At 41.1% G+C, this 25,791-nt stretch overlaps 3 protein-coding genes across 4 annotated transcripts; 2 read left to right on the top strand and 1 right to left on the bottom strand.

Moving 5' to 3' along the window:
* Positions 1-1,109: 1,109 nt before the first annotated feature.
* LOC129810936 (trimeric intracellular cation channel type A) lies at positions 1,110-6,129 on the bottom strand. The gene is made up of 6 exons (XM_055861947.1): positions 5,593-6,129; positions 3,410-3,566; positions 2,987-3,171; positions 2,761-2,848; positions 2,238-2,355; positions 1,110-1,916 (listed from the first exon to the last, which is right to left on the bottom strand). Exons 1-6 carry the CDS (start codon positions 5,714-5,716, stop codon positions 1,716-1,718), a joined length of 873 nt encoding a protein of 290 aa, XP_055717922.1. The 5' UTR covers positions 5,717-6,129; the 3' UTR covers positions 1,110-1,715.
* A 948-nt stretch (positions 6,130-7,077) lies between these two features.
* Positions 7,078-10,911, top strand: LOC129810935 (small integral membrane protein 7-like). The gene is made up of 5 exons (XM_055861946.1): positions 7,078-7,201; positions 9,543-9,584; positions 9,728-9,783; positions 10,080-10,170; positions 10,303-10,911. The coding sequence occupies exons 1-5, from the start codon at positions 7,176-7,178 to the stop codon at positions 10,313-10,315; spliced, it is 228 nt and encodes a 75-aa protein (XP_055717921.1). The 5' UTR covers positions 7,078-7,175; the 3' UTR covers positions 10,316-10,911.
* A 463-nt stretch (positions 10,912-11,374) lies between these two features.
* LOC129810932 (mediator of RNA polymerase II transcription subunit 26-like) lies at positions 11,375-25,502 on the top strand. Of its 2 annotated transcripts, none has more exons than XM_055861942.1 (3): positions 11,375-11,745; positions 22,197-22,271; positions 22,372-25,502. In XM_055861942.1, exons 1-3 carry the CDS (start codon positions 11,674-11,676, stop codon positions 24,004-24,006), a joined length of 1,782 nt encoding a protein of 593 aa, XP_055717917.1. In that variant the 5' UTR covers positions 11,375-11,673; the 3' UTR covers positions 24,007-25,502. The 2 variants fall into 2 exon arrangements, with proteins under 2 accessions (XP_055717917.1, XP_055717916.1); XM_055861941.1 differs by having other exon boundaries at positions 22,194-22,271.
* Positions 25,503-25,791: the final 289 nt, after the last annotated feature.

Here is a 25,791-nt window from a genome sequence, read left to right as displayed (position 1 = left end):
CACTTTAATCTTTTGTCTTGCCCATTCACCCTCTGAATGGCACACAATCCATGTCTCAATTGTCTCATGGCTTAAAGATCTCTCTTTAACCTGTGTCCCCCCCTTCATCTACACTGATTGAAGTGGATTTAACAAGTAACATCAATACGTGATCATTTCACTTGGATTCACCTGGTCAGTCAATGTCATGGAAAAAGCAGGTGTTCATAATGTTTTGTATACTCAGTGTAGCTCTCTTAGTAATGACTTTTGGTTTCAGTTGAAAAACAGCATTGTTTTCTGTATTTGAGATGTGATTGAGCTACATACAAAACAAGCTAACATTTCTATGAGGAGGGAAAATAAAGGGAACGCTTGTGCTTGGTCAGTGATCTCTTCTACTGCTGAGATAGTGGAGGCTGCTGATAGGAGGATGGCTCATAGTAATGGCTGGAATGGAGTCAATTGAACGGTATAAACCAAATGGAAACCACATGTTTGATACGATTCCATTGACTCCATTCCAGCCATTATTATGAGCTTTCCTCCACTCAGCAGCCTCCACTGTCTGAGAGGACTGTAAGGTCAGAGGTCAGGGGTTGTGGCCTTCTGTAAAGTTAATCAATGATGGTTCATTAGCCGTACTACAAAGGACAGGAAGTGGGACTAGGGCAAACAGACACAGAGGTAGCTTCAGGTTACAACACCATTTTGAGTTCAGTAGGACAACCCCTGAAGATGCTTTTGTAATGACACTGCAATTTTGAGTAAGTTCAACTTCTTTAGGGAAAAGTATATCAAGACATTTAACTTTCTCCTTAAATACCTGCATCTGTTGTGTCTTTTAAAAGGTTACTTGTTAAAAAATGTATTTCTGTTATTACCCTTTATTTTCTCAGGGAGTCATTTCATGTGTTGTATATGGGGACAGTGGCAGTTTTCCCTCATACTATTTAGCTCTGTCTGGTATTGCGACCCTCTCTTTTGTAAACAAAATGAATTGTAATTTTATATTGCACATTTCTGTATGAATGCCAGGCAGCCTCATACATTATTTTGTTTACTGTAACCATTAACAACATATCCCAATATTATAGTAAACCACTGAATCAAAAACTCTCATCACGTAAGAATTTTGACCTGCCTTTATTTATAAAGGACATTACTTTCACTAGTTTTCTTTGTAAAAAGCAGCCATAGATTATTCACATTATATTATTGTCTGATTGATTCTGTTGTCTGATCGTCTGATCTAGGGTCAGATTGTGCTTTTGATCCAATTTCTTTACATTACTGAAATAGGTCTGACTGGGTTTAAACCAAAAACATTTATAGCTAACAGCAGAAGCACTTGAAACAAAGGCCATCCTAAACAATCAAGTAACTTGCAGTACACTGTTCACCACATGCTGTTGCACACAGTAACAGAGATGTTCACAGAAGAAAAATAAATACATAAATAAATAAGTAGATATGTACTGGCTGGGACGATGATTTAAGTCTGAGACTTTGGTGAGCTATTTACAGAATCCCCATACAGTGTGATATGACATAGAAAGCACCATTTCCTTCAATAGAAAGGACCTAATTTGGTAAACATCAAACTGCACCTTTCCCCAGCAAGGAATGGGAGACTCCATCATGTCTAAACAGAAGGCTGGACCATGAGGGGAGATCAGATGTGTTTTGTGGATGGGGGGACCTTTTTCCCGTTCACTGGTGTAGTAGTTTGCGTGCTACTCTGCTTTCTTGGACTTCCTCTTGCGGGTGCCTTCGCCAAACTCCTCCTTGGTTTTGACTGGTGAGACAGGGGCGACAGGGGCAGCATGGTGCTCCTCCTCACCACCTCCAAGAGGGGAGCCAAAGAGCAAGTGGCACACCCAAGACTCGATGAGGACGAAGGGAGACCCGTGAGAGTGGCGGGCGGTCAAAATCACCTGAGTGAAATAGAAATCATAAGTGAGAAAATATTTACTTAGTTTGTGCCATTTCTAGTTGAGACAACTAAATTGCTATAGAGTAGGATCACTATCAAGTTTGTTTAATTGCTGATACTAATAGCAAACAATAGGACAGCAGTAAGGTTGAGATCAATTCCATTTAAAAATATGTTCAGAATATAAAGTGGATATTGACAATTATTTTCCATAAGGATTTCTGTTAATTAATTTGCACAATTTCTTGAGTTAAAGCATATTTGCCCCAAACCCTGCATAAACGTATGATGCACACTCTCTAGTATGGACTCCAGGACCTACCTTTGTAGTAGCCATGAACCCAGTGAAAAGACAGATGAGGGTGCTCTTGGACACGGGAAGCAAGTGTGCCTCCTGAAGTGTAAACAGAATGGCTCCATACAGACTGGCTTTAGTAGGGCTGGAGAGGGAAAATATTATGAAAATCAGACAAAGTCACAACATTTCTCTTGATAGAAAATATCCATTGATATACATTTGTCAGCTTTAAAACAGATAGTTCAGCCCAATTTATACATGTATGATCGCTTATAGATACCTAGAGAATCAGTAAATGCAAATACAGTTGTGTAACTACCTGATACCTTCAGAAGTTGTGGGTGTAAATATCAATATCAGATAATTTGCTGTAATAGGAAAACATTGTCTTGCTGTCAAAAACTAGAGCTGGGAACCCCCTAGGTCGTCCTGAAACAGCTTAGGTTTCTAACTAGACATTTTTTGAAAATCTTCTCCTGCTTGGGGAGGCAGCAACAAATGTCGATGGCTGACATCAACCACAGAGTCGTGAGGAAAATCAACTCACAATGACATGTTGAGGATTTCATTGGTCTCGGGCCTCCACACACCACGCAGCAGTTGCTCAAAATTGGAAATGAGAGCCACTCCTGACCCTGGGCGGATATAAATAGAAAGTAGATATAATTAGGACAACGGTCTGTATCTCGCTTCTTTACAAAATGGACACACACAAGGAAAGTCCTACAGGTTGCAACAGTAGCTATGGGGGGGAAGTGCAGGGAGACCCCAACCTTTGACGTAGCCGATGATGACCATGACGAGGAAGCCGTTATGGTAGGCATGATGGGCATGGTGCACGCCAGCGGCGATTTTACGAGTGCGGACAACCTCCTTTAAGGCTACCAGCACCAGCTTTACAGGCAGGAAAGCCACACATTTGTAGAACAGGTTAAGAGGGCAGAAAAAGACGAGGTACCTGTTGTTACATTTTAGTGAACAAGAGAGAAACAAAAGAGTAAATTTTAATAATGTTGCGGCAGTTTTTTTTACTTGACAACAACATTTCTAAATAATTTTGAAATAATTACTATCAATGTTACACCAAATTCAAGTTGGCCTATTTCAACAATCCTAGGCATATACAGACACAGGTTTGCACTTAAAAAAACAATAATGTATGTAGATAAGCACATTAACAATTTAAAGGATCTTACCAAATAGCGGAGGCTAGGAGGATGTGGCTGTTGTATTGAAAATAGTCCAGGGGGCAACCGCCGAGCAAAACGTCTGCTAAGATGTAGCTCCCAAAGCAGTAGAGCATAGCACAGAGCCAAGAGGCCACAGGACTCTTGCGAGCCACCTCTACTGACCCTGCAGAAGAATCAGGATTTAAATATATTCTCCACATGAAGTCAGATTGGTTACACGTTATAGTAACATTCATAAATAACCCATTAAAATGCTTCATAAATAATTTGAAATTTAATAAATTCTCATGACTTGTAATGCTTATAATGCTTATAAATGTTTCTGGACGTTAGTAAATTATTTTTTTATTTTAATAATATAAAAATGTTCATTTTTTCCCACAAATAAAATCCCCACACCAGATACAAACATACACATATGAACAACAACTTACAGACACACACAAACTTGGAGGTTAGTAAATCATGAACTACACATTTATTAATAGTTTATCAATTGTTTAATAATGCTTATTCATTAAAGTTATTATAAAGTGTTACCGTGTATGTGTGTGTGTGTACTATTATGTTTGGTTGGTTCTTCCTTAGCTCTCATCCCCACATCAAATGTATACCAGCAGTATACTATTATAGTAATGATCCACTCATGTCACTCCCACCATTGAGTGAGTTACTCAAGGGCAATGGTACAGTACACACCACACGAGAAAGTATCTGAATCGTTTTACTCATCCATTACTCAATTATTAATTAACTCTACTCATTTGTGTTACTGGGACGAGGAAAGAGAAATCAAGTCTTTCACTACAACCAAAGTCATTTTAAAAAGCCACATCTACTATAATGAGGTGCTTTAAACATCTATGGATCGTTATAACATTGTGGAGTAATGTGTGTCCCCCTAATGGGCACCAGAACTGTCAAGATCTAAAAATAGGTGTGATTCTGGGTGTAGGAGCGATTTGTCTGCTGTTTGACAGAAAACGGATCCAAAGAAATACACCCTAAAAATACACGCTGCTCTATTGCTTTCCTGCCTCACAACGCAACTGGCAGGCCTGACATACACCTTGACCCTTAACACCCCAGCCTTCAAACTCATTCATGAGGAACCAGGGAACCACTGATAACATGTGACTCAGAGATTGGTTTACATAGGTCTAGGAGCTCATGAGGCTTCATTGAACCATTACTGGAGAGAGAAAACACTTTCCACCTGTCTTTACTAAGATTTTACTAACATTTGGCCAAAAAGGCAAGGTAGGGAATGAGAGTATTTTAATACCAGGTTTTATAGACCACTATCATTTACTTGTAACTCGAAAATGTGTCAATGAGTAAATTAATAAAATATTGAAGTAATTTAAAACTTATTCCACAATGAACAAATGCAATTTCTTCATTCAGTGTACCTTTATTTGTGTGAATAAGGGATATCCAGAAGTGCAGAACAGTGCTGGGATTGTATTAGACATGTTCATTTCGAGGCCAACATAAGTGCTTTTGGACATATTTTTGGTCTCTAAGAGGCTTGGCTGAAAATATTCTGGAGTATTGTAAACTTCACCTTTGATTAATACAATGTCAATGAGGTCTTACAAACACCATTACAAATGGGCTGTGAACAATCCTACTCCGAAGCAGAGGAGACTTTCTGCAGTGTGTAGCCAGCCCACTGACATCTATTTAAGGACATTCTATTTATTGCATGGGGGCCAAAGCTTTGGTATGCAACGGGTCTCTTCAGATTTCATACAGGAGACAGACCCTTTCTGTTTAAAGGGTTAAATGTTGGGAAATGTGAGGTATTAAAGAAAACTGGATTAATCCAACTCCTGTAAGGGTTTCTTAATTCTTCTCTCAAAGTAGGCCAAGCTGCTGCTGCAAATGTTATTCATAGGACAAATTCAAATTCCTTTCAAGTTATCAAAAGTGTATTATGATTTCCATAGTAGGCCTATGTATAAATTAACAAATTAATGTTTGTATTGGTACATGTATCTATTAGTGTTATAATTTTGGGGGGTTGACAACCCATATAGCCTAGGTTATACCCTATTCAACGTTGACCTGTATTATTTCCATTAGCCTACCTAATTATAGGCTACTCAACCTCACAGTTATAAATCCATTACAACTATTGATTTCATTTTTGAACATGAATATATAGGAATAAAAATACCACTAACCTGGTTCATACTTGAGGTAGAGTATGGACACGATGTAATAAGCAAGATCAAAAACTGGAAACATTCCCATTTTTGAGAAAGTTTGGGCAATATCGCCCAAATTGAGGACTTCCAACACGTCCATGATTTAAGATTTATAACACTACCGCATGTATTTTATGACCACTGCGTAACTAGAATGTCAGTTGTCCGGCGACTCGCCACGAAGCTCCACGTCTTCACGAGTAAAAAGACTGTGACACTCAAGCCTTCCTATTAATATACCTCATCTGCACAGCCTTATAATTTGTTCTCGGCCGAGCGTTTTTTCTATTCCAGAATGTTTTATTTGTCAGCTCCCCATGTAATTCGTCGCTACTGTTGAAAAATGACAGATAGGCTTTTATTTTTGGGTCGCCAATTTTGATCAGATATGCAGCTATATACATTATTTAATCTAATATTTCAACGATAGCTGGCCTAAGAAAGATATTGACGATTTGCCATAGTGCTCTGCAAATAACACAGAGGCAGAGAGAGAGAGAGAGAAAGAAAGAGAGAGAGAGAGAGAGAGAGAAAGAGATGACACGATGCGCATGTCACTATACAGGTTTACGGTTTATTTTACGATAACACGTTTTTCTATAGGCCCAAATCGTGGGTTACCTAGCGTAATTGTATTGGCATTGGAACCTGATGTGAAAAATCAGTGCAGAATCGTATATTGATAGGCTAATAAAAACTATTACAGATTAATAATAATATTTGTATTGAGATAGTCAATTCCACCTGGCACCTGCTTCTGGTAGCCAACATTAAAGACATTTGCAGTAAATCGGGTAGAATAGGTTTATTATGTATTCTATTCATGTAACCTCGCTCATTTAGGATTGTATTTGTTTAACAAACTGGCCTAATGATGATAAATTAAGGGTCTGAAGCCTAATTTTATTCATCATATGCCTCCATAAGCCTATAGGGTGGCTGGAATCGTGTGTTCGCGTTGTAGTACATTTGACCAAGCCAAACCTATGAGATGTAGTTGTAGAAAGAACATATAGCTCTGCAGATTATGTGGTCCCAAATGTCTTTTCCATGAATATGCTGCGGAATGTGTTTATTGTGAGAAACGGTGCGATAGCTAGTGTAGACCTACACATTGGCGCACGGGCTTCCCTGGTGGCTAGAAAAACAGAATTTCATAATTGATTATTAAACTAGGAGTAAAAATCCTGTCAAAATAGTGCTGAATATAAAATAGGAGTCTATGGGCCTATGTCCAAAGCTGATTGTTTCCATGTATTACCCCCTACGTAGGTTGATTATATTTCCATGTGGCTGCCTACCCCTTTCAAAACGTTCTCTCTACTGAACATATTCCATGGGTGTAATCATTAGTCCAACCAGTTGCAAAACGGAACAATTTACAACTAAAACTGGAGTTTCTATTGGACCAATTCAGCTGGGTCCCTCCCCATTTTCTTCCGTATAAGAAACGTTTTGCAACCGAATCGGCGTATTGAATACGCACCAAGATTACACTTCAGCCATTCGACAATTTTTTACGATTTTCGCGGAAGTATAGCGCCTGTGATGTGGACAAAATGATCGGGGATTTCTTGATATTCGGGTAATGCTGGACTTTTTATTATGAAACCAAAGAAAACAACTACGTAATAAAGAGATGAATTCTATTTTAACAACGAGGAATGTGATAATAGTGGCCTTTTGTTTCAACCAGCCAGTGTGTAGTTTGATTGTTGTTGTTAGCAAGCTAGCTAATTTAAATTACAGTGTCGGGGAGTAGTGAACTAATGTAGTTCAACTATACTGAACACAAGTATAAAACGTAACATCTATAAAGTGTTGGTCCCATGTTTCATGAGCTGAAATAAAATCCCAGAAACTGCCCATAAACACAAAAAGATTGTTTCTCTCAAATGTTGTGCACAATTATTTTTTACATCTGTTGGTGAGCATTTCTCTTTTGCCAAAATAATCCATCAACCTGACAGGTGTGGCATATCAAGAATCTGATTAAACTGCATGATCATTACACAGGTGCACTTTGTGCTGGGGACAATAAAAGGCCACTCAGTTTTGTTACACAACACAATGCCACAGATGTCTCAAATTTTGAGAGAGTGTGAAATTGGCATGCTGACTGCAGGAATGTCCACCAGAACTGTTGCCAGAGAATTTAATGTTAATTTCTCTACCATAAGCTGCCTCCAACGTTGTTTTAGAGTATTTGGCTGTACGTCCAACCGGCCTCACAACTGCAGACCACGTGTATGGCGTCGTGTGGGCGAGCGGTTTACCTGATGTCAAAGTTGTGAACAGAGTGCCCCATGGTGGCGGTGGGTTTATGGTATGGGCAGGCATAAGCGACAGACAACGAACACAATAGCATTTTATCGATGGCAATTTGAATGTACAGAGATACCGTGACGAGATCCTGAGGCCCATTGTCGTGCCACTCATCTGCCGCCATCACCTCATGTTTCAGCATGATAATGCACTGCCCCATGTCACAAGAACCTGTACACAAGTCCTGGAAGCTGAAAATGTCCCAGTCCTTCCATGGTCTGCATACTCACCAGACATGTCACCCATTGAGCATGTTTGGGATGCTCTGGATCGACGTGTACGACAGCGTGTTCCAGTTCCTGCCAATATCCAGCAACTTCCCACAGCCATTGAAGAGGAGTGGGACAACATTCCACAGGCCACAATCAACAGCCTGATCAACTCTATGTGAAGGAGATGTGTCACGCTGCATGAGGCAAATGGTGGTCACACCAGATACTGACTAGTTTTCTGATCCACGACCCTACTTTTTCTAAGGTATCGGTGACCAACAGATGCATAACTGTATTCCCAGTCATGTAAAATCCATAGATTAGGGCCTAATGAATTTATTTCAATTGACTGATTTCCGATATGAACTGTAACTCAGTAAAATCTTTGAAATTGTTGCATGTTACATTTGTATTTTTGTTCAGTATAGTAATTAATAGGGGCGGCAGGTAGCCTAGAGGTTAGAGCGTTGGGTCAGTAACCAATCGAATCCCCGAGCTGACATGGTAAAAATCTGTCGTTCTGCCCCTGAGCAAGGCAGTTAACTCACTGTTCCCCGGGCGCCGAAGACGTGGATGTCGATTTAAGGCAGCCCCCCGCACCTCTCTGATTCAGAGGGGTTGGGTTAAATGTGGAAGACACATTTCAGTTGAATGCATTCAGTTGTACAACTGACTAATACATTGTTGCAGTAGCTTGGTGGTAGTTGAACTAAATTCAAATGTCTGTACTGTTTTCAGTAATTACTTTTTTTTGCCATGTAGTGGTGTAACTACTGGAACTTTACACTATCTTTTTTTTTGCAAAAATCAAATATGGGTGAAGTAGGCAAGAATTTCCTTTATTTTTCGGCATCAGACCTGCCTAATTCTCACTTGAAACACTTTTTGTGTCTGATTCTCACTTTTTGTGTTTAGTAGGCAAAAATCACACATCCTGTTAACATCTGACTACAGAGTGATCTGTTTTGCAATTTGCAGTCTGACATTTTAGATTTAGATATATTTTTTCACCAAGTAGTTTGTGAAAGTATTTTTCTCCTAAGTAACTTTATTTAAGTAAACTATACTTTTCTTACGGGTAGCTTTAGTGTAGCTTAAATTCTTTCAGTGTTAAGGAATTGGTAGCTTCGTAAGCTATATATTCAGAGTAGCTTTCCCAACACTGCTAACTTACCAGCAAAGCCTATGTGTGGCTGAGCAAGCCTAGCTAGCACCTTCTTTGCCAGCTCACTAACGTTAGCAAACTACAGTAGCCCAGTTTAGAGATAACTACCAGCTATCCTTGTTTACACGTACCTGACTTGCTTAATGCCAAAATTGCAGTTCTGTGCTGTCATGTGCTGTATTAAAAGTGATAATTTCCAACTATTTCTATGTCATCCTTTTTAGGACCTTACTCATGAACGCTGGTGCTGTGTTAAACTTCAAACTGTGAGTATGATACAATTTTTGTCTTGCGCTGAAGACATTGTGCTAGTTGTGCCTGGTAACACTAAACAGACAATAATGTTGGACTACATATTATTTTTACTAGCTCATCAACACAAGACAATCAACACTGTTCTCTATTACAGGAAGAGAAAGGAGTCACAAGGACAATTTGGAGATGAACCTCGCGGACCAACTACAGGTGTGTGATGCATTGTGGTGCATTAAAAAACCTCACCTCAGAAAACTTCACAGAGTGACTATTCATGAAAATGAAAGTAAGGACACTCAAGAGGTATGCATTGAGATAGATCATCTATTTTTAAAGAACATAGGCTGCAGTCTATGGCTGATGTTTCTGCATCGTTTTTACCCCGTCCTCTGAGCCTTTGAGTCAGGCTGAAGCACTTATTGGTACGCTGTATTGCACGGTGGTGCATGAACACACAATGAAGGTCTCTATAAATCGGAAATGACACCATGGCGTATTTGTTTTAGGTGACAACATCAGAGAGTTCCTCCTGAGTCTACGCTACTTCCGGATTTTCATTGCCTCATGGAACATATTCATGATGTTTTGCATGATTCTGTAAGTAGCTGCCATTTTGTAGAGTCTAATCTACTACTATTGTCATACTGGTATGCTTCTGTGCCTCACAAGGTATACCATATTGACTACAATGTATTGTGTATTAATTGCCCATGTCTATTACATTTACAGATTGTTTGGATAATGATCAACTTCGTTTTTGGATTGGGGGCCCCTGCAGAAAGAAAAAAAAACGTTTTTCAGTTGAGATTCGTGTCGGATCCTGTGACCTGTGACCATTATGTGCAATATCGCAATATTTTTGCGCTAGTTAGTTGTACCTGCACCAAAAGTACAGTATTTTAACTTCATAGCTTTTAGAAATAGGGAGCCAATTGGTTTTTCAGCCCTTTTATTTCCATGACTGACCTAAACTGGTTTTCATGGCTCTCTCATCCCACTGCAGCGATTAGCAATATGTTTGGAACATCTAATCGCAATAAAATCACAGTATCGAATCGCAATACATATTGTATAGGCATCTAAGTATCGTGATAGTATCGTATCATGAGGTCCCTGGCAATTCCCAGCCCTATTGCTGACCTGTTATCTATAGTCCTCCTTTTCTTCTAAAACTTGTGAATAGAATGAGAAAATATTTAAATCCACAACCATTTGACATGTTTGACTTACATAGGCCTTCTGATGTTAAGAGCATTCAGACTTAACTTTATCATTGCTTTGTTGCATACTTTTGTCTATGATCTAGTTTTGTATAATAAAATTTTACTCTAAAATGCACTTGGTGTTTTCATCCATACCCTTTTCATCTTTTCCTTTCCTAATTTAGGATTTGAGTAGTGTGTCATCTGATTTAGTGGTTCTCAACCTTATTTGGTTCCTGCACTCAATCACATTGTGCATTGTTTGACACACACTCACTCATCTGTATAAACATGTTAAACAAAATCATAAAACAGTTGTGTATCAAGTCTTGATTCATCAATTAAATAAATAAGCATATATAGGCTACACAGTACAGCTTTCAAATGTATTAGAATGTACCTGTTGGGCTTCATTGTTCGTGCTAAATGTATTGAATTAAGACAAATCTAACGTTTCAGATAAAGTGTTTGGTTACACATCCATATTGTAATAAGATAACCCAGTAATTTTACTGGAGGTTCACACAAAGAATATCAGATACATTCACAGTCGACAACGTACGACGTTTCTGTGTTACATTTCCCACGATGCACCAGGAGAGCGTTTTTCAAAAGCTCAGTGTTTTGAGCAGCAGAGAAACCGATGTTGAGAAAGGCCACCGCGTTGGCTGCTGCCAAAGAGGCAGTCGGGCACGAGTATTCGGAAGTTCCTCTATCTGGAGATACGTATTCATTGCGAAATGCATGAATACACCTTCAATGACAAATAAAGCTCCAAAAAATATGGGTCTTTATTTACTAGCACATCACCCGAAAGGCCTGTGAGTGTCTGCAAGTCACCCACTCGTGTCTAAGGAGGATTCCTCCCCCGTCAACTGATCCGCACGACTGCCATGCAATGACAGCGGCCACGGCAACTCCGCAGCAGATGAGAGACCGGCTGATGCAGGCCATCGATGGCCAAAACAATGTGAGTTAGTAATGCTTCCACGTATTTGAAGTGTCTCTCTCTGTCCACACTATTGCAATGATCCCTTACTGTGAAATCTTATGACGAACATCGACAGCGAACATTAGCTAGTTAACTAACTTGTCTTAGCTAACGTCGTTATCTAAACCAGTGCAGTGGTAACTAACGACGCGGCAGGTAGCTATCTAATGTTATCTAGTTGGAAGCCTGCTAGTAAACTAACTAAATCTAAGAGCTTGTTAGATAAAGTCAATACTAGGAACTTAGCTAGTTAACAGTAGTTAATTAACCCTGTAGTAGTTAGCTAGTTAACGTACACACACTGGAGTCTGGATTGAGCCCAAGCATGTTATATTTGGTTATCAACCTATTTTAGTTCTAATGATCATACATTTACGTTAGTTGGCTAGCTACCTGCCTGTCATTTAGCTAACTACTGTAACTAATTTAGCTAGCTAAAGTTGACATTTTAAACTAAAACTTAACCTTAGCAAATTTATTTTTTATTAGCTAGTTAACGTTATACTGTTCCGTAGCGACTGTTGTCGCTAACTAAACCAGAGTTAAACTTTGCCGTTACTTTAGCTAGGCCTAAGCATTGTAACTAGCTAGCAGGTTAACTGAAAGGATGATCTTACTACTCTAAACCCACCACCAAGGTCAGCAGCGTTTTGGAAATTAGTAGCCAGCAGATCCCAGCCGCTTGCCTGTATCTGTACTACTAGAGTCAGACAGGCTTCCTGTGTAGATTAACGCAGCCGCGAGATATGGCTAAGAAAACATACCTCAATCCAGGGATGAGAAATGCGTTGGACTCTGAATTGTGCCATTATCCCAATTGTACCACTGAGAATATTGAACGCCTGACAGTTTTAAAGTTATCAGAAAACTGTCCTTTTCATCCACTGTGTTAGGTAGCAGAAGCCACACAGCCATTTTGGATTGGCAGTGTTATCCAATCAGCTCTTTTGTTATTCAATGTGACGTGCCATTCCATAATGGCTGCTGTGCTGACATGAGGCCATCTGTCACAAAGGCTCACCGACTATCATGATATGTGATTAACAAAGTTCTCTTGAATTAAATGGCTGAGGCAACCAAAAGTGTTGTTAAACTCTTGAAGTGACAACACAGTACAAGGAAACTTGCTTTCCTCCAAGTCTGTTGGTCAAGGTGTACTCTTTGTAGCCTACAGTCTGTACCTGTCATCATAGGCATACTTAGCCCTTGATCACGACTCTGTTCCATTACAATACACATCATTGGATGAATGTGTCTTCTGTACAGGGGAGTTTTGTCAAGAGGCCCAACACTCGCATGCAAATAGTCTGGGTAGCCATTTGATTAGCTGTTCATGAGTCTTATGGGTTGGGGGTAGAAGCTGTTTAGAAGCCTCTTGGACCTAGACTTGGCGCTCCGGTACCGCTTGCCATGTAGTAGCAGAGAGAACAGTCTATGACTAGGGTGGCTGAAGTCTTTGACAATTTTTAGGGCCTTTCTCTGACACCGCCTGGTATAGAGGTCCTGGGTGGCAGGAAGCTTGGCCTGGGTGATGTACTGGGCTGTAAGCACTACACTCTGTAGTGTCTTGCTGAGCAGTTGCCATACCAGGCAGTGATGCAACCCGTCAGGATGCTCTCGATGGTGCAGCTGTAAAACCTTTTTGAGGATCTGAGGGCCCTTGCCAAATCTTTTCAGTCTCCTGAGGGGGAATAGGTTTTGTCGTGCCCTCTTCACGACTGTCTTGGTGTGCTTGGACCATGTTAGTTTGTTGGTGATGTGGACGCCAAGGAATTTGAAGCTCTCAACCTGCTCCACTACAGCCCCGTCGATGAGAATGGGGTCGTGCTCGGTCCTCCTTTTCCTGTAGTCCACAATCTCCTTTGTCTTGATCATGTTGAGGGGTTGTTGTCCTTGCACCACACGGTCAGGTCTCTGACCTCCTCCATATAGGCTGTCTCATCGTTGTCGGTGATCAGGTCTACCACTGTTGTCATCAACAAACTTAATGATGGTGTTGGAGTCGTGCCTGGCCGTCCAGTCATGAGTGAACAGGGAGTACAGGAGGGGACTGAGCACGCACCCCTGAGAGGCCCCCGTGTTGAGGATCAGCGTGGTGAATGTGTTGTTACCTACCCTTACCACCTAGGGTGGCCTGTCAGGAAGTCCAGGATCCAGTAGCAGAGGGAGGTGTTTAGTCCCATGGTCCTTAGCTTAGTGATGAGCAGGGTTGCACATTTTGGGGAATATTCAGAGGTGGAAACTTTCCGTGGGAATATATGGGAATTAACGGAAATATATGCAAATTAAAATTAATACCATTTAAATGTAGATGTTTTTTGCCTTGGATATATTTACCATATCATATGGAGACAAACGTAAACCTTTTACCTTTATAAGTAGACATTGGAAATGATTAAACCCTTCCAACAAAAAAAAAAACAATTTAGTTACGAATTGAACTTTAATTGAGTTGACTCTTCACATGGGATGATTTCACTGAACAACAAAAGGGACTATTGAATGATCCCCAATGATCCATCACATCTCCCAAAAACGTTTTCAACATGCATCTGTAAAATTATAGTCTAGAAACTAAAGCTTTGGTTGTCTTCCTCTCAGGCTTCCATGTCTTCTCCCTGGACCTCCTCAATGTCCACCTCATCAGACTGAGGGCTCATCTTTACTGTCACTTTCCAACCTTGTTGCGGATGGCTCGTTCTCAGGCTCAAAAAGGCCCAAATTTGCATGGATGGCCACCAATTTTTCAACCCTTGTATTGGTCAGCCTGTTGCATGCGTTGGTGTGTGTGTTCCCAAACAAGGACCAGTTGCACTCTGAGGCGGCTGATGTTGTTGGGATTTGGAGGATGGAGGCAACAGGGGAAAGAGCCTCAGATCCACAAAGTCCCTTCCACCAGGTAGCTGATGAGATATGTTGGCACGACTGCCATATTGCATCTCCGTCCCAAAGCCCTTGCTTGAAAGTGTACTTCGCCAGACTGCCAAGAACCTTGCCCTCATCCAGGCCAAGGTGGCGAGACACAGTAGTGATGACCTCTGCACCAGACAGGATGTTGATCTCTGCACCAGACAGGATGTTTTTTGCCAGCATACTTGGGGTCCAACATGTATGCTGCGGCGTGTATGGCTTCAGGCAGAGGTCTTCACGCTTTTTGATGTATTTCAGAACTGCAGTTTCCTCTGCTTGGAGCAACAGTGACGTGGGCAGGGCAGTACGGATTTCTTCTCTTACATCTGCAAGCAGAGTCTGAACATCAGACAGGTTGGCATTGTCTCCCTCAATCCGTGCAATGGCTACTGATATAGGTCTCAGGCTGCTTACCACTCTCTCCCAAAATACATAATCCAGGAGGATCCTCTTGATGGAAATGTCCATATCGGCAGACTGTGATATGGCCATTTTTTGGAGAGACTCCTTCCCCTCCAGGAGATTATCAAACATGATGACGACACCACCCCAACAGGTGTTGCTGGGCAGCTTCAATGTGGTGCTCTTATTCTGCTCACTTTGCTTGGTGAGGTAGATTGCTGCTTTAACTAGATGACCCTTCACATACCTTACCATTTCCTTGGCTCTCTTGTAGAGTGTATCCATTGTTTTCAGTGCCATGATGTCCTTGAGGAGCAGATTCGATGCATGAGCAGCACAGCCAATGGGTGTGATGTGAGGTTAGCACTCCTCCCCTTTAGACCAAGCAGCCTTCATGTTCGCTGCATTGTCTGTCACCAGTGCAAATACCTTCTGTGGTCATTGATGACTGCCTTCAGCTCATCTCAATGATGAGACCGGTGTGTCTGTCCCTTGTCTGTGCTCTTGTAGAATACTGATTGAGGGGTGGAGATGATGTAGTTAATTATTCCTTGCCCACGAACATTCGACCACCCATCAGAGATGATTGCAATAGTCTGCTTTCTCTATGATTTGCTTGACCTTCACTTGAACTCTGTTGAACTCTGCATCCAGCAAATTAGTAGATAAAGCATGTCTGGTTGGAGGGGTGTATGCTGGGTGAAGAACATTCAGAAATCTCTTCCAATTAGAGGTCGACCGATTTATGATTTTTCAACGCCGATACCGATTATTGGAGGACCAAAAAAGCTGATACCGAATAATCGGCCGTTTTTTATTTTATTTGTAATAATTACAATTACAACAATACTGAATAAACCCTTATTTTAACTTAATATAATACATCAATAAAATCAATTTAGCCTCAAATAAATAATGAAACATGTTCAATTTGGTTTAAATAATGCAAAAACAAAGTGTTGGAGAAGAAAGTAAAAGTGCAATATGTGCCATGTAAGAAAGCTAACGTTTAAGTTCCTTGCTCAGAACATGAGAACATATGAAAGCTGGTGGTTCCTTTTAACATGAGTCTTCAATATTCCCAGGTAAGAAGTTTTAGGTTGTAGTTATTATAGGACTATTTCTCTCTCTACGATTTGTATTTCATATACCTTTGACTATTGGATTTTCTTATAGGCACTTTAGTATTGCCAGTGTAACAGTATAGCTTCCATCCCTCTCCTCGCCGCTACCTGGGCTCGAACCAGGAACACATCGACAACAGCCACCCTCGAAGCAGCGTTACCCATGCAGAGCAAGGGGAACAACTACTCCAAGTCTCAGAGCGAGTGACGTTTGAAACGCTATTGGCGCGCACCCCGCTAACTAGCTAGCCATTTCACATCGGTTACACCAGCCTAATCTCGGGAGTTGATAGCCTTGAAGTCATAAACAGTGCAATGAAGAGCTGCTGGCAAAACGCACGAAAGTGCTGTTTGAATGAATGCTTACGAGCCTGCTGGTGCCTACCATCGCTCAGTCAGACTGCTCTATCAAATCATAGACTTAACTATAACATAATAACACACAGAAATACGAGCCTTAGGTCATTAATATGGTCGAATCCGGAAACTATCATCTCGAAAACAAAACGTTTATTCTTTCAGTGAAATACGGAACCGTTCCGTATTTTATCTAACGGGTGGCATCCATAAGTCTAAATATTCCTGTTACATTGCACAACCTTCAATGTTATGTCATAATTACGTAAAATTCTGGCAAATTAGTTCGCAACGAGCCAGGCGGCCCAAACTGTTGCATATACCCTGACTCTGCGTGCAATGAACGCAAGAGAAGAGACAAAATTTCACCTGGTTAATATTGCCTGCTAACCTGGATTTCTTTTCGCTAAATATGCAGGTTTAAAAATATATACTTCTCTGTATTGATTTTAAGAAAGGCATTGATGTTTATGGTTAGGTACACGTTGGAGCAACGACAGTCCTTTTTCTCGAATGCGCACTGCATCGATTATATGCAACGCAGGACACGCTAGATAAACTAGTAATATCATCAACCATGTGTAGTTATAACTAGTGATTATGATTGATTGTTTTTTATAAGATAAGTTTAATGCTAGCTAGCAACTTACCTTGGCTTCTTACTGCATTCGCGTAACAGGCGGGCTCCTCGTGAGGCAGATGGTTAGAGCGTTGGACTAGTTAACCGTAAGGTTGCAAGATTGAATCCCTGAGCTGACAAGGTAAAAATCTGTTGTTCTGCCCCTGAACAAGGCAGTTAATCCACCGTTCCTAGGCCGTCATTGAAAATAAGAATGTGTTCTTAACTGACTTGCCTAGTTAGATAAAGGTGTACAAAATTACAAATTTACGATTGTTATGAAAACTTGAAATCGGCCCTAATTAATCGGCCATTCCGATTAATCGGTCGACCTCTACTTCCAATACACATTGCCTTTGAGCGTCAGAGGTGAAACCAGTTGCATACACCGCTAAAGCAGGACATTCATCAGCATTTCTCTATGTTCTTCCATTGAATCAAAAAAACTTCTGATTCCAGGAGGACCATGAGCTGTTGCTATCGATAAGGTGTCTGATTTGTCATTTTCACATGGAATAGAAGTAGAGGAACTTTTGTCAGAGGTTGCTTGTTGTGAGCGCTGAGGGAACTATATGCACTTGGCCAGATGATTCTGCATCTTTGTTGCATTCTTCCCACATGATTTGGCACAGTATTTGCAAATGTACACAGCTTTTCCTTCTACATTAGCTGCAGTGAAATGTCTCCACACATCAGATAGTGCCCGTAGAATTTTCCTGTAATTAGAAAAAAAATAGTTACAAAACAAAACAAATACAATTCCATGTACAGATAAATAGTTAAGCAGTTAGATTAAACATCTACTTTGTAAGAAATATTTTCAAATGAAACGTGCATGGAAACAGGTGAATTAACACTCCTCACTTAGCAGGCTCAAGCAAGCTAAAACCCACAAGGTAGTAAAAACTAACTAGCAGAAATTGTTAACAAGTTAGAAATGATTTAAACACACTTTGCTGTAGGCTACTATTTACTAGTTAACAAAAAATCATGTATGTCATGTAATATGTTCACCCCACCTATTATTGTAATCTAAACTTACCAGAAAACATGTAGTCCTTCGCTCAGACAGTGTAGTATTGTGGTCTCAATAGCATCTTATTAGTGTGCATGATCTTGAATCAGCTGTACATGTGGTGGAAGAATGCACTGTGCATGCAGAGGGTTGCAATTCCATTGAATTGGGGATAGTTAAACTTCTTATTTTGCTAATATATGCATATTATTATTGAATCAAGTTTATTTTATATAGTCCTTCGTACATCAGCTAATATCTCGTAGTGCTGTACAGAAACCCAGCCTAAAACCCCAAACAGCAAGCAATACAGGTGTAGAAGCACGGCAGCTAGGAAAAACTCCCTAGAAAGGCCAAAACCTAGAGAGGAACCAGGCTATGAGGGGTGGCCATTCCTCTTCTGGCTGTGCCGGGTGGAGATTATAACACAACATGGCCAAGATGTTCATAAATGACCAGCATGGTCAAATAATAATCAGGAGTAAATGTCAGTTGGCTTTTCATAGCCGATCATTAAGAGTATCTCTACCGCTCCTGCGGTCTCTAGAGAGTTGAAAACAGCAGGTTTGGGACAGGTAGCACGTCCGGTGGACAGGTCAGGGTTCCATAGCCGCTGGCAGAACAGTTGAAACTGGAACAGCAGCAAGGCCAGGTGGACTGGGGACAGCAAGGAGTCATCATGCCCGGTAGTCCTGACGCATGGTCCTAGGGCTCAGGTCCTCCGAGAGAGAGAAAGAAAGAGAGAATTAGAGAGAGCATACTTAAATTCACACAGGACACCGGATAAGACAGGAGAAGTACTCCAGATATAACCAACTGACCCTAGCCCCCCCGACACAAACTACTGCAGCATAAATACTGGAGGCTGAGACAGGAGGGGTCAGGAGACACTGTGGCCCCATCCGATGATACCCCCGGACAGGGCCAAACAGGAAGGATATAACCCCACCCACTTTGCCAAAGCACAGCCCCCACACCACTAGAGGGATATCTTCAACCACCAACTTACCATCCTGGGACAAGGCCGAGTATAGCCCACAAAGATCTCCACCACAGCACAAACCAAGGGTGGGCGCCAACCCAACCCCTATTAGTATTGGATAGAAAACACTCTGAAGTTTCTAAAACTGTTTTAATTATGAATGTGAGTATAACATAACTCATATGGCAGGCAAAAACCTGAGAAGAAATCCAAACAGGAAGTGGAAATTCTGAGGCTGGTCGATTTTCAACCAAGATCCTATTGAAATTACAGCGAGATATGGATGAGTTTGCACTTCCTACGGCTTCCACTACATGTCAACCGTCTGTAGAACCTTGTCTCATGTCTCTACTGTGAAGGGGGGCCGAATGAGAGGGGAAATAGTCAGGTCTGCCATGACCTGACCATTCTTTGACCAGCAGGCCGTTTACTCTGGGCACCTCTGTGCACCTTTCATCCAAGATACTCAATACTGCCCCTGCAGCCATAAGAAGTTAACCAAAATATGCCACAAGACCTAGAATTGACTTGTGTATCCCACAAAAAAGGTTCACTGTTATAAGCTAACCTTTTCTGATGAATTTAAGCAAAATTCCCAGCCTTAACTCCCCATGGAAAATTTCCGGAAATTTAACGACCCTTTTTAACCCTAGTGATGAGTTTTGAGGGCACTATGGTGTTGAACGCTGAGCTGTAGTCAACGAAGAGCATTGTCACATAAGTATTCCCTTTGTCCAGGTGGGAAAGGGCAGTGTGGAGTGCAATAGAGATTGAATCGTCTGTGGATCTGTTGGTGTGGTATGCAAATTAGTGGGTCTAGGGTTTCTGGGATAATGGTGGTGATGTGAGCCATGACCACCCTTTCAAAGCATTTCATCGCTACAGACGTGAGTGCTACGGATCGGTAGTCATTTAGGCAGGTTACCTTAGTCCCTGTGCACAAGAACACTATGGTGGTCTGCTTGAAACATGTTGGTATTACAGACTCAGACAGGGAGAGGTTGAAAATGTCAGTGAAGACACTTGCCAGTTGATCAGCGCATTGCTCGGAGTACACGTCCTGGTAATCCGTCTGGCCCAGGGTATGTCATTAACCTGTTCGGGGTGCAGCCCGACACCGGTACACTTATGACAACATCCAGCTCAAAGTGCAGGGCGCGAAATTCAAAAGATATTTTTTTTTTTATATTTAACTTTCACACATTAACAAGTCCAAGACACCAGATGAAAGGTGCACATCTTGTGAATCAAGCCAACATGTCCGATTTTTAAAATGTTTTACAGGGAAGACACAATATGTAAATCTATTAGCTAACCACGTTAGCAAAATACACCACTTTTCTTACTCCATCAGTTTTTTACTCCATCAGTAGCTATCACAAATTCGGCCAAATAAAGATAAAAAATAGCCACTAACCAAGAAACAACCTCATCAGATGACAATCTGATAACATATTTATTGTATAGCATATGTTTTTTTCAAAAAATTTGCATATTTCAGGTATAATTCATAGTTTACATTTCAGCTACAATCAGAAATTGCACCGAAAGCAGCCATAATATTTACAGACACCAATGTCAAATACCTAATTACTCATCATAAAACATTTCTGAAAAATACATAGTGTACAGCAATTGAAAGACAGGCATCTTGTGATTCTAGACAATATTTCCGATTTATTAAATGTTTTACAGCGCAAACAAAATGTAGCGTGATATTAGCATAGCAGCAATAGCAAGAAAAACATGGGCGCCCACGACCAGTCAACATGCACGACAGATATATGAAATAACATCATAAATTGTCTCTTACTTTTGCTGATCTTTCATCAGAATGTTGAACAAGGTGTCCTCTGTCCAGATGAGTCGTTGTTTGGATTCAGAATGGCAAATTTCCACCTTCACTTAGCATTGGCACTTGCCAAGTGACACGGATTACTCCAAAGTCAACAAAGTTAGAAAACGGAACACGGCAAAACTCCCGAAAAAGTTTCAATAATCTGATTAAACTATATTGAAAAAACATACGTTACGATGATATGGTGACATGTATCAAATCAAATCTAAGACGGAGATGTTCGTCTTTCATAACCACAGCTAAACATAAGCCATATCCGTGTCCTCTTTCGCGCGCTCCAGAAACAGGATATGGACGGTCACGTCAAACAAAGATCTTTTATTCCACCTCAGACCAAGGTAGACACGAAATTTCTTCTCTCACTGCATCTTGACAACCAGGGGAAGGCGTAGGAAGTGTTTGTAGACTCCTACATCACACGCCCATGTATAGGCATGAGGTTGAACAGAGCATAGATTTCTGACATTTCACTTCCTGGTCAGGAAAAGTGCTGCAGAAGGATTTCTGTTTCACTGAGAGAAATAATACAAACGGTTTTAGAAACTAGAGAGTGTTTTCTATCCAATATTAATAATAATATCCATATTGTACGAGCAAGAATTGAGTAGGAGGCCGTTTGAAATGGGCACGATTTCACTGGCTACTCAACACTTTCCCTTGCAGCCAGAAGAAGTTTTAAAGCTTAACAAATTGTCAAGGAAAGGGGAACTACCAAGAAGCTATCCAAAGAGGCTCATTATATAAATAAATTGGCTAAAGGTGTGCGTCCCGCTGCCTGTAGACATGACTTGTTGGCGAACACCTTATTTATTTTCATACCGGTGGTACCCATTGGTCAGTAAGTGGTATGAACCACTATACATCCATTGAACCGTTAGGCCTATTCATTTAAGCCACTGACTATGGCTGTCAGTGTGGTTTAAAAAAAAAAATCAATTTGAATTTCTTGTTCGGAGTAAAAAGAATTCATGCTCATAGAGCCTTTATTTTCTCCGCAACACAGAAGTGACATAATTGAAGTTCATATTCTACAACTTGAACCCTACATGATTTGATTGAATTGTTGTATACACTCATCTGTCATTATACATTGAGTTTCTCTTACCATTTCCTGTCTCTTACTTTCATAGTTTTAACATGATTTGTTGTTTACTTTCCAGCAGATCTGCAACATGGTAGCTGTAATGGATGTAATTTCCTATTTGGAGAAATATCCCATCACCAAAGAAGCACTTGAGGTAGGTAATGCTGGGGACAAATGTGCATATGTCAGCTCTTGGAAATATGTTGCCAAGAGGGTGTTGTACTAAAAAAAAAAACTTCCTGTTCTTCTTCTAGGAAACCCGCCTTGGCAAGCTGATCAACGACGTAAGGAAAAAGACAAAGGATGAGGATCTTGTCAAGCGTGCAAAGAAGCTCCTGCGCACCTGGCAGAAGCTGATTGAGCCTGGGCATTGTGAGGCACAGTCCAAGGGGCATAGAGAGCCGCCGGGGGCTGCCAATGGTGGTAACAACCCCTGCCGGATGGATGTCTCCCCTCCAGCTGCCATCCCGCCTTCGGATAAAATGGTTTCGGAGCTCAAGAGTAGAAATGACTTCAACAACTGTTATTCCCCCAAAGCGGAAAAGTTGGGCAAACGAAAACGCAAAGGGGAGCAGAGGGATGGACAGCACCTACCAATGAAAAGTTCTAAAAAAACAGCCTATGGAAGAACACGAAACTCACGGCTGCCAATAAATGGAATTGGGGCCAGTCCCATGGCTTTTATGGACACACTTGATGCTCATTCTCATCCAAAATCAGACAAGGATGATGCTGATCATCTTGACAACGACAGACTCAACAAAATTCCCATCAACGCTGGAGAAAAACTTGCCAAACCTCCTAGCACTTCCACATTGCTCAAAACGGCCGTGTTGCAACAGCAAGCCAAAATGGACCTGGTTGCCTCAGGAAGGGGGCCGCATCAGCCCAAAAGCCCCCACAGCAACTCGTATAGTCCCAGAAGTACGAAACAGGATGTGGTTGTTAAAGTGTCTGTGCCAAAAGCAACAGCTCTACTGAGCCCTGCCCAGGGCCCCAGGGTTATGGACAGCGCTGGACTGGGGCCCTCTCCTTTGCCTTCTCCACAGCCTTTAACCTCATGTATCCAGGGTTCCCTCACTGTTGGGCCTCCGTCTGCAGAGTCCGCCCTTCATCAGGATGGACCGGCAGACGTGGACCAACGCCTTCAGCACAGTACCATGAGACCTGACTCTCTGCACAACTCAAAAGCCATGTCACGCAGCAAGGTGAAGGCGGAGGGCAATGTTGCTGCCACTAGCACAGCGAGAAAGAGGAGGAACAAATACAGGTCCAGAGACTACACAGTGAACTTGGGTGGGCAGCCCACGGAAGAGAGCACAAAACCATGTAGATTAAAAGACCGTAGACTTACGTTTGACCCTGTAACAGGGCAGATCAAATCCTGGACCCACAAAGAGTCTTACCCAGAATGGGAGGCTACAGTGGTGCCGGTCACACCAGAACCTCGGACAGAACTGCTCAAGCAGAATCAATATGCACAGAATACCCCTGTTACTCCCAGTCCATTCCAACAGACCAACTGGAAAGAGCTGTCAAGGAGCGAAATCATCCAGTCCTACCTTAACCGTCAAAGCAATGTGCTCACATCGTCTGGGGCTCAAACCTCGAGGGCACACTTTTTTATGAATGAGTACATGGAACATCATATCAAAGAGGCCAGAAAAACACACGTGCTGGTACCAAATATCCCTGACATGGACTTACCAGGGGTGAGCCGAGAGGTCATAAACGAGGACCTCGACAGAATACACAAAGAGCACTGGCCTGGGGTGAACGGGTGCCATGACACCAAAGACAACTGGTATGATTGGACAGAGTGCATATCCTTAGAACCACATGGGGATGAGAGCAAACTGAACATTCTGCCATATGTTTGCCTAGACTGAGAGTTTAATGAGCTGTGGTTTCTGAATTAAGAGGGATAAATGGCGCCTTCCTTTGCTCCCTTCTTGAGGGTTGTGTAAGTTTGGAGTGCAAAAAGGCACTTGTCGGTGGTAGAACCTGCTCACTCCTTTGCAGAGTTGGCGTAAGAGAGGCCTTGCTAATTGTGCTGTCTATAAAAAGCAATAGCTGATCAGTGTTCGATGGGAGACAGCTCAGCTGTAGCATCACTGAAGTTCTTTGAGTGGAAGGGTTCCATGCATTGTCTGCAAAATGCAAAGAGTTTAAGGTGCCCGGTAACTTTATTAAGGAACCTGTTTGGCAGGTACAAGCTGGCAAAGAGAATGAAATGTGTGGTTATCATGTATGCATTTATTTATCTGGACGTATTCTATTTTTTTGTTAGTTACATAAATGTGCAAAACAACTTTCATCAAAGTCACTTATTCAATCAGTTCTGCTTGTCAGATATGGTAAACCTGTGCTTTGCACATTTTCTCACAAAAAATGTATGGTTAACGCGATAGCAACATTCCATACCATAATAGAACTAGAACGGTTCTTGCCCGAACCTCAATTTATCTTAATATCCCAGGAAACAATTTGCTAAATTACACATTAAAAAAATTAGTTAATAGCATTTTCTTTTGCCTTTTTTCACCCCCTCTTGTTTCTAGGTTGTAAAATATGAATTCTAATTGCAAACCAGATGCAACTTTGTACTGTGAGGAAAAACAGAAAAATAAATTGTTTATATGCTGGAAATATACTTGTTACCATTCCTTTAGATATTGTTTGCCTTATGGAAACCAATGTGCTTCCTAAAATGGAGCCTTAGTGAATGTATAGAAATGTGCCTTTTGTGTTCAGTTGAATGCAGAAGAGAACATATTTGATACTTAGTCCTTTTTAAATGAACACATTGATACAGTATGTGTTAATAAATAAATACAACGCATAAATTGTGAATGTCTTTCTCCCTTTCACTGGAACAGTGTACCACAGGAGACTTATCTGTCCTGAGATGTTTGCAACAAGATGAGAGCCTCAGCAGTGGCTTGACTTTTAACCTCAACATCCATATTTTAAGTAGTTAAAGGAGTACTCTTTTCAGCCAGTCTTTCTAAAAGTAGTTTACAACATATCTGTGACTAAATATAATATTTATTGCGCTATCCAGACTATACATTTTGATAATTTCCCAAGTATCTCTCTCTGAGCCTCCTGGGATTAAGTAGGAGCCACTATCGCTCAGTACTTGGCAAGTGGAAATGTTTTATGTTGGGGGCCCATAAACTCTTTCGTGTGCAAAATAATTATTCAGAAATATGTCAAATAGACAAATGGATTTCCCAATATAATCAAAGAGAATACTTTAACAGTCAATGTGATTAGATTCCAGTGTTCAACTATCTACGACAACACTTTGGAGATTTATTTTGTCGTAAATATCGGTCTGGACTGTCAGGCATGTTTGTTTTGCACAATCTAAGGAATTAAAAAGCTGTCATTGTAAATAAAAATGTGTTAACTGACTTGCCTAGTTAAACAAGTTCATAATCCTTTGTTGCCAGCTACACAGCCATTGAGCTACAAAATATAACGTGAAAGAGTATTTAATGGTGCATGGTAAATATGTCTATATGAGCAGTAGTTTAAATATTTAAATTGTGAAATTATTTGGGACCTCTAAGGGGGGGTGACGCAATCAGCAAGAAGTAAATTGCCGCGTCCATGTGCTAGTTGGAATTATGGAACTCCGATTTGCTATCTGGTTGTAGTTATACACG

Source organism: Salvelinus fontinalis, chromosome 14 (assembly GCF_029448725.1).
Source record: "Salvelinus fontinalis isolate EN_2023a chromosome 14, ASM2944872v1, whole genome shotgun sequence".
Classification (NCBI taxonomy): domain Eukaryota; kingdom Metazoa; phylum Chordata; class Actinopteri; order Salmoniformes; family Salmonidae; genus Salvelinus; species Salvelinus fontinalis.
Note: the sequence above shows the minus strand (reverse complement) of the source record. Positions and strands in the feature narration are given on the sequence as shown.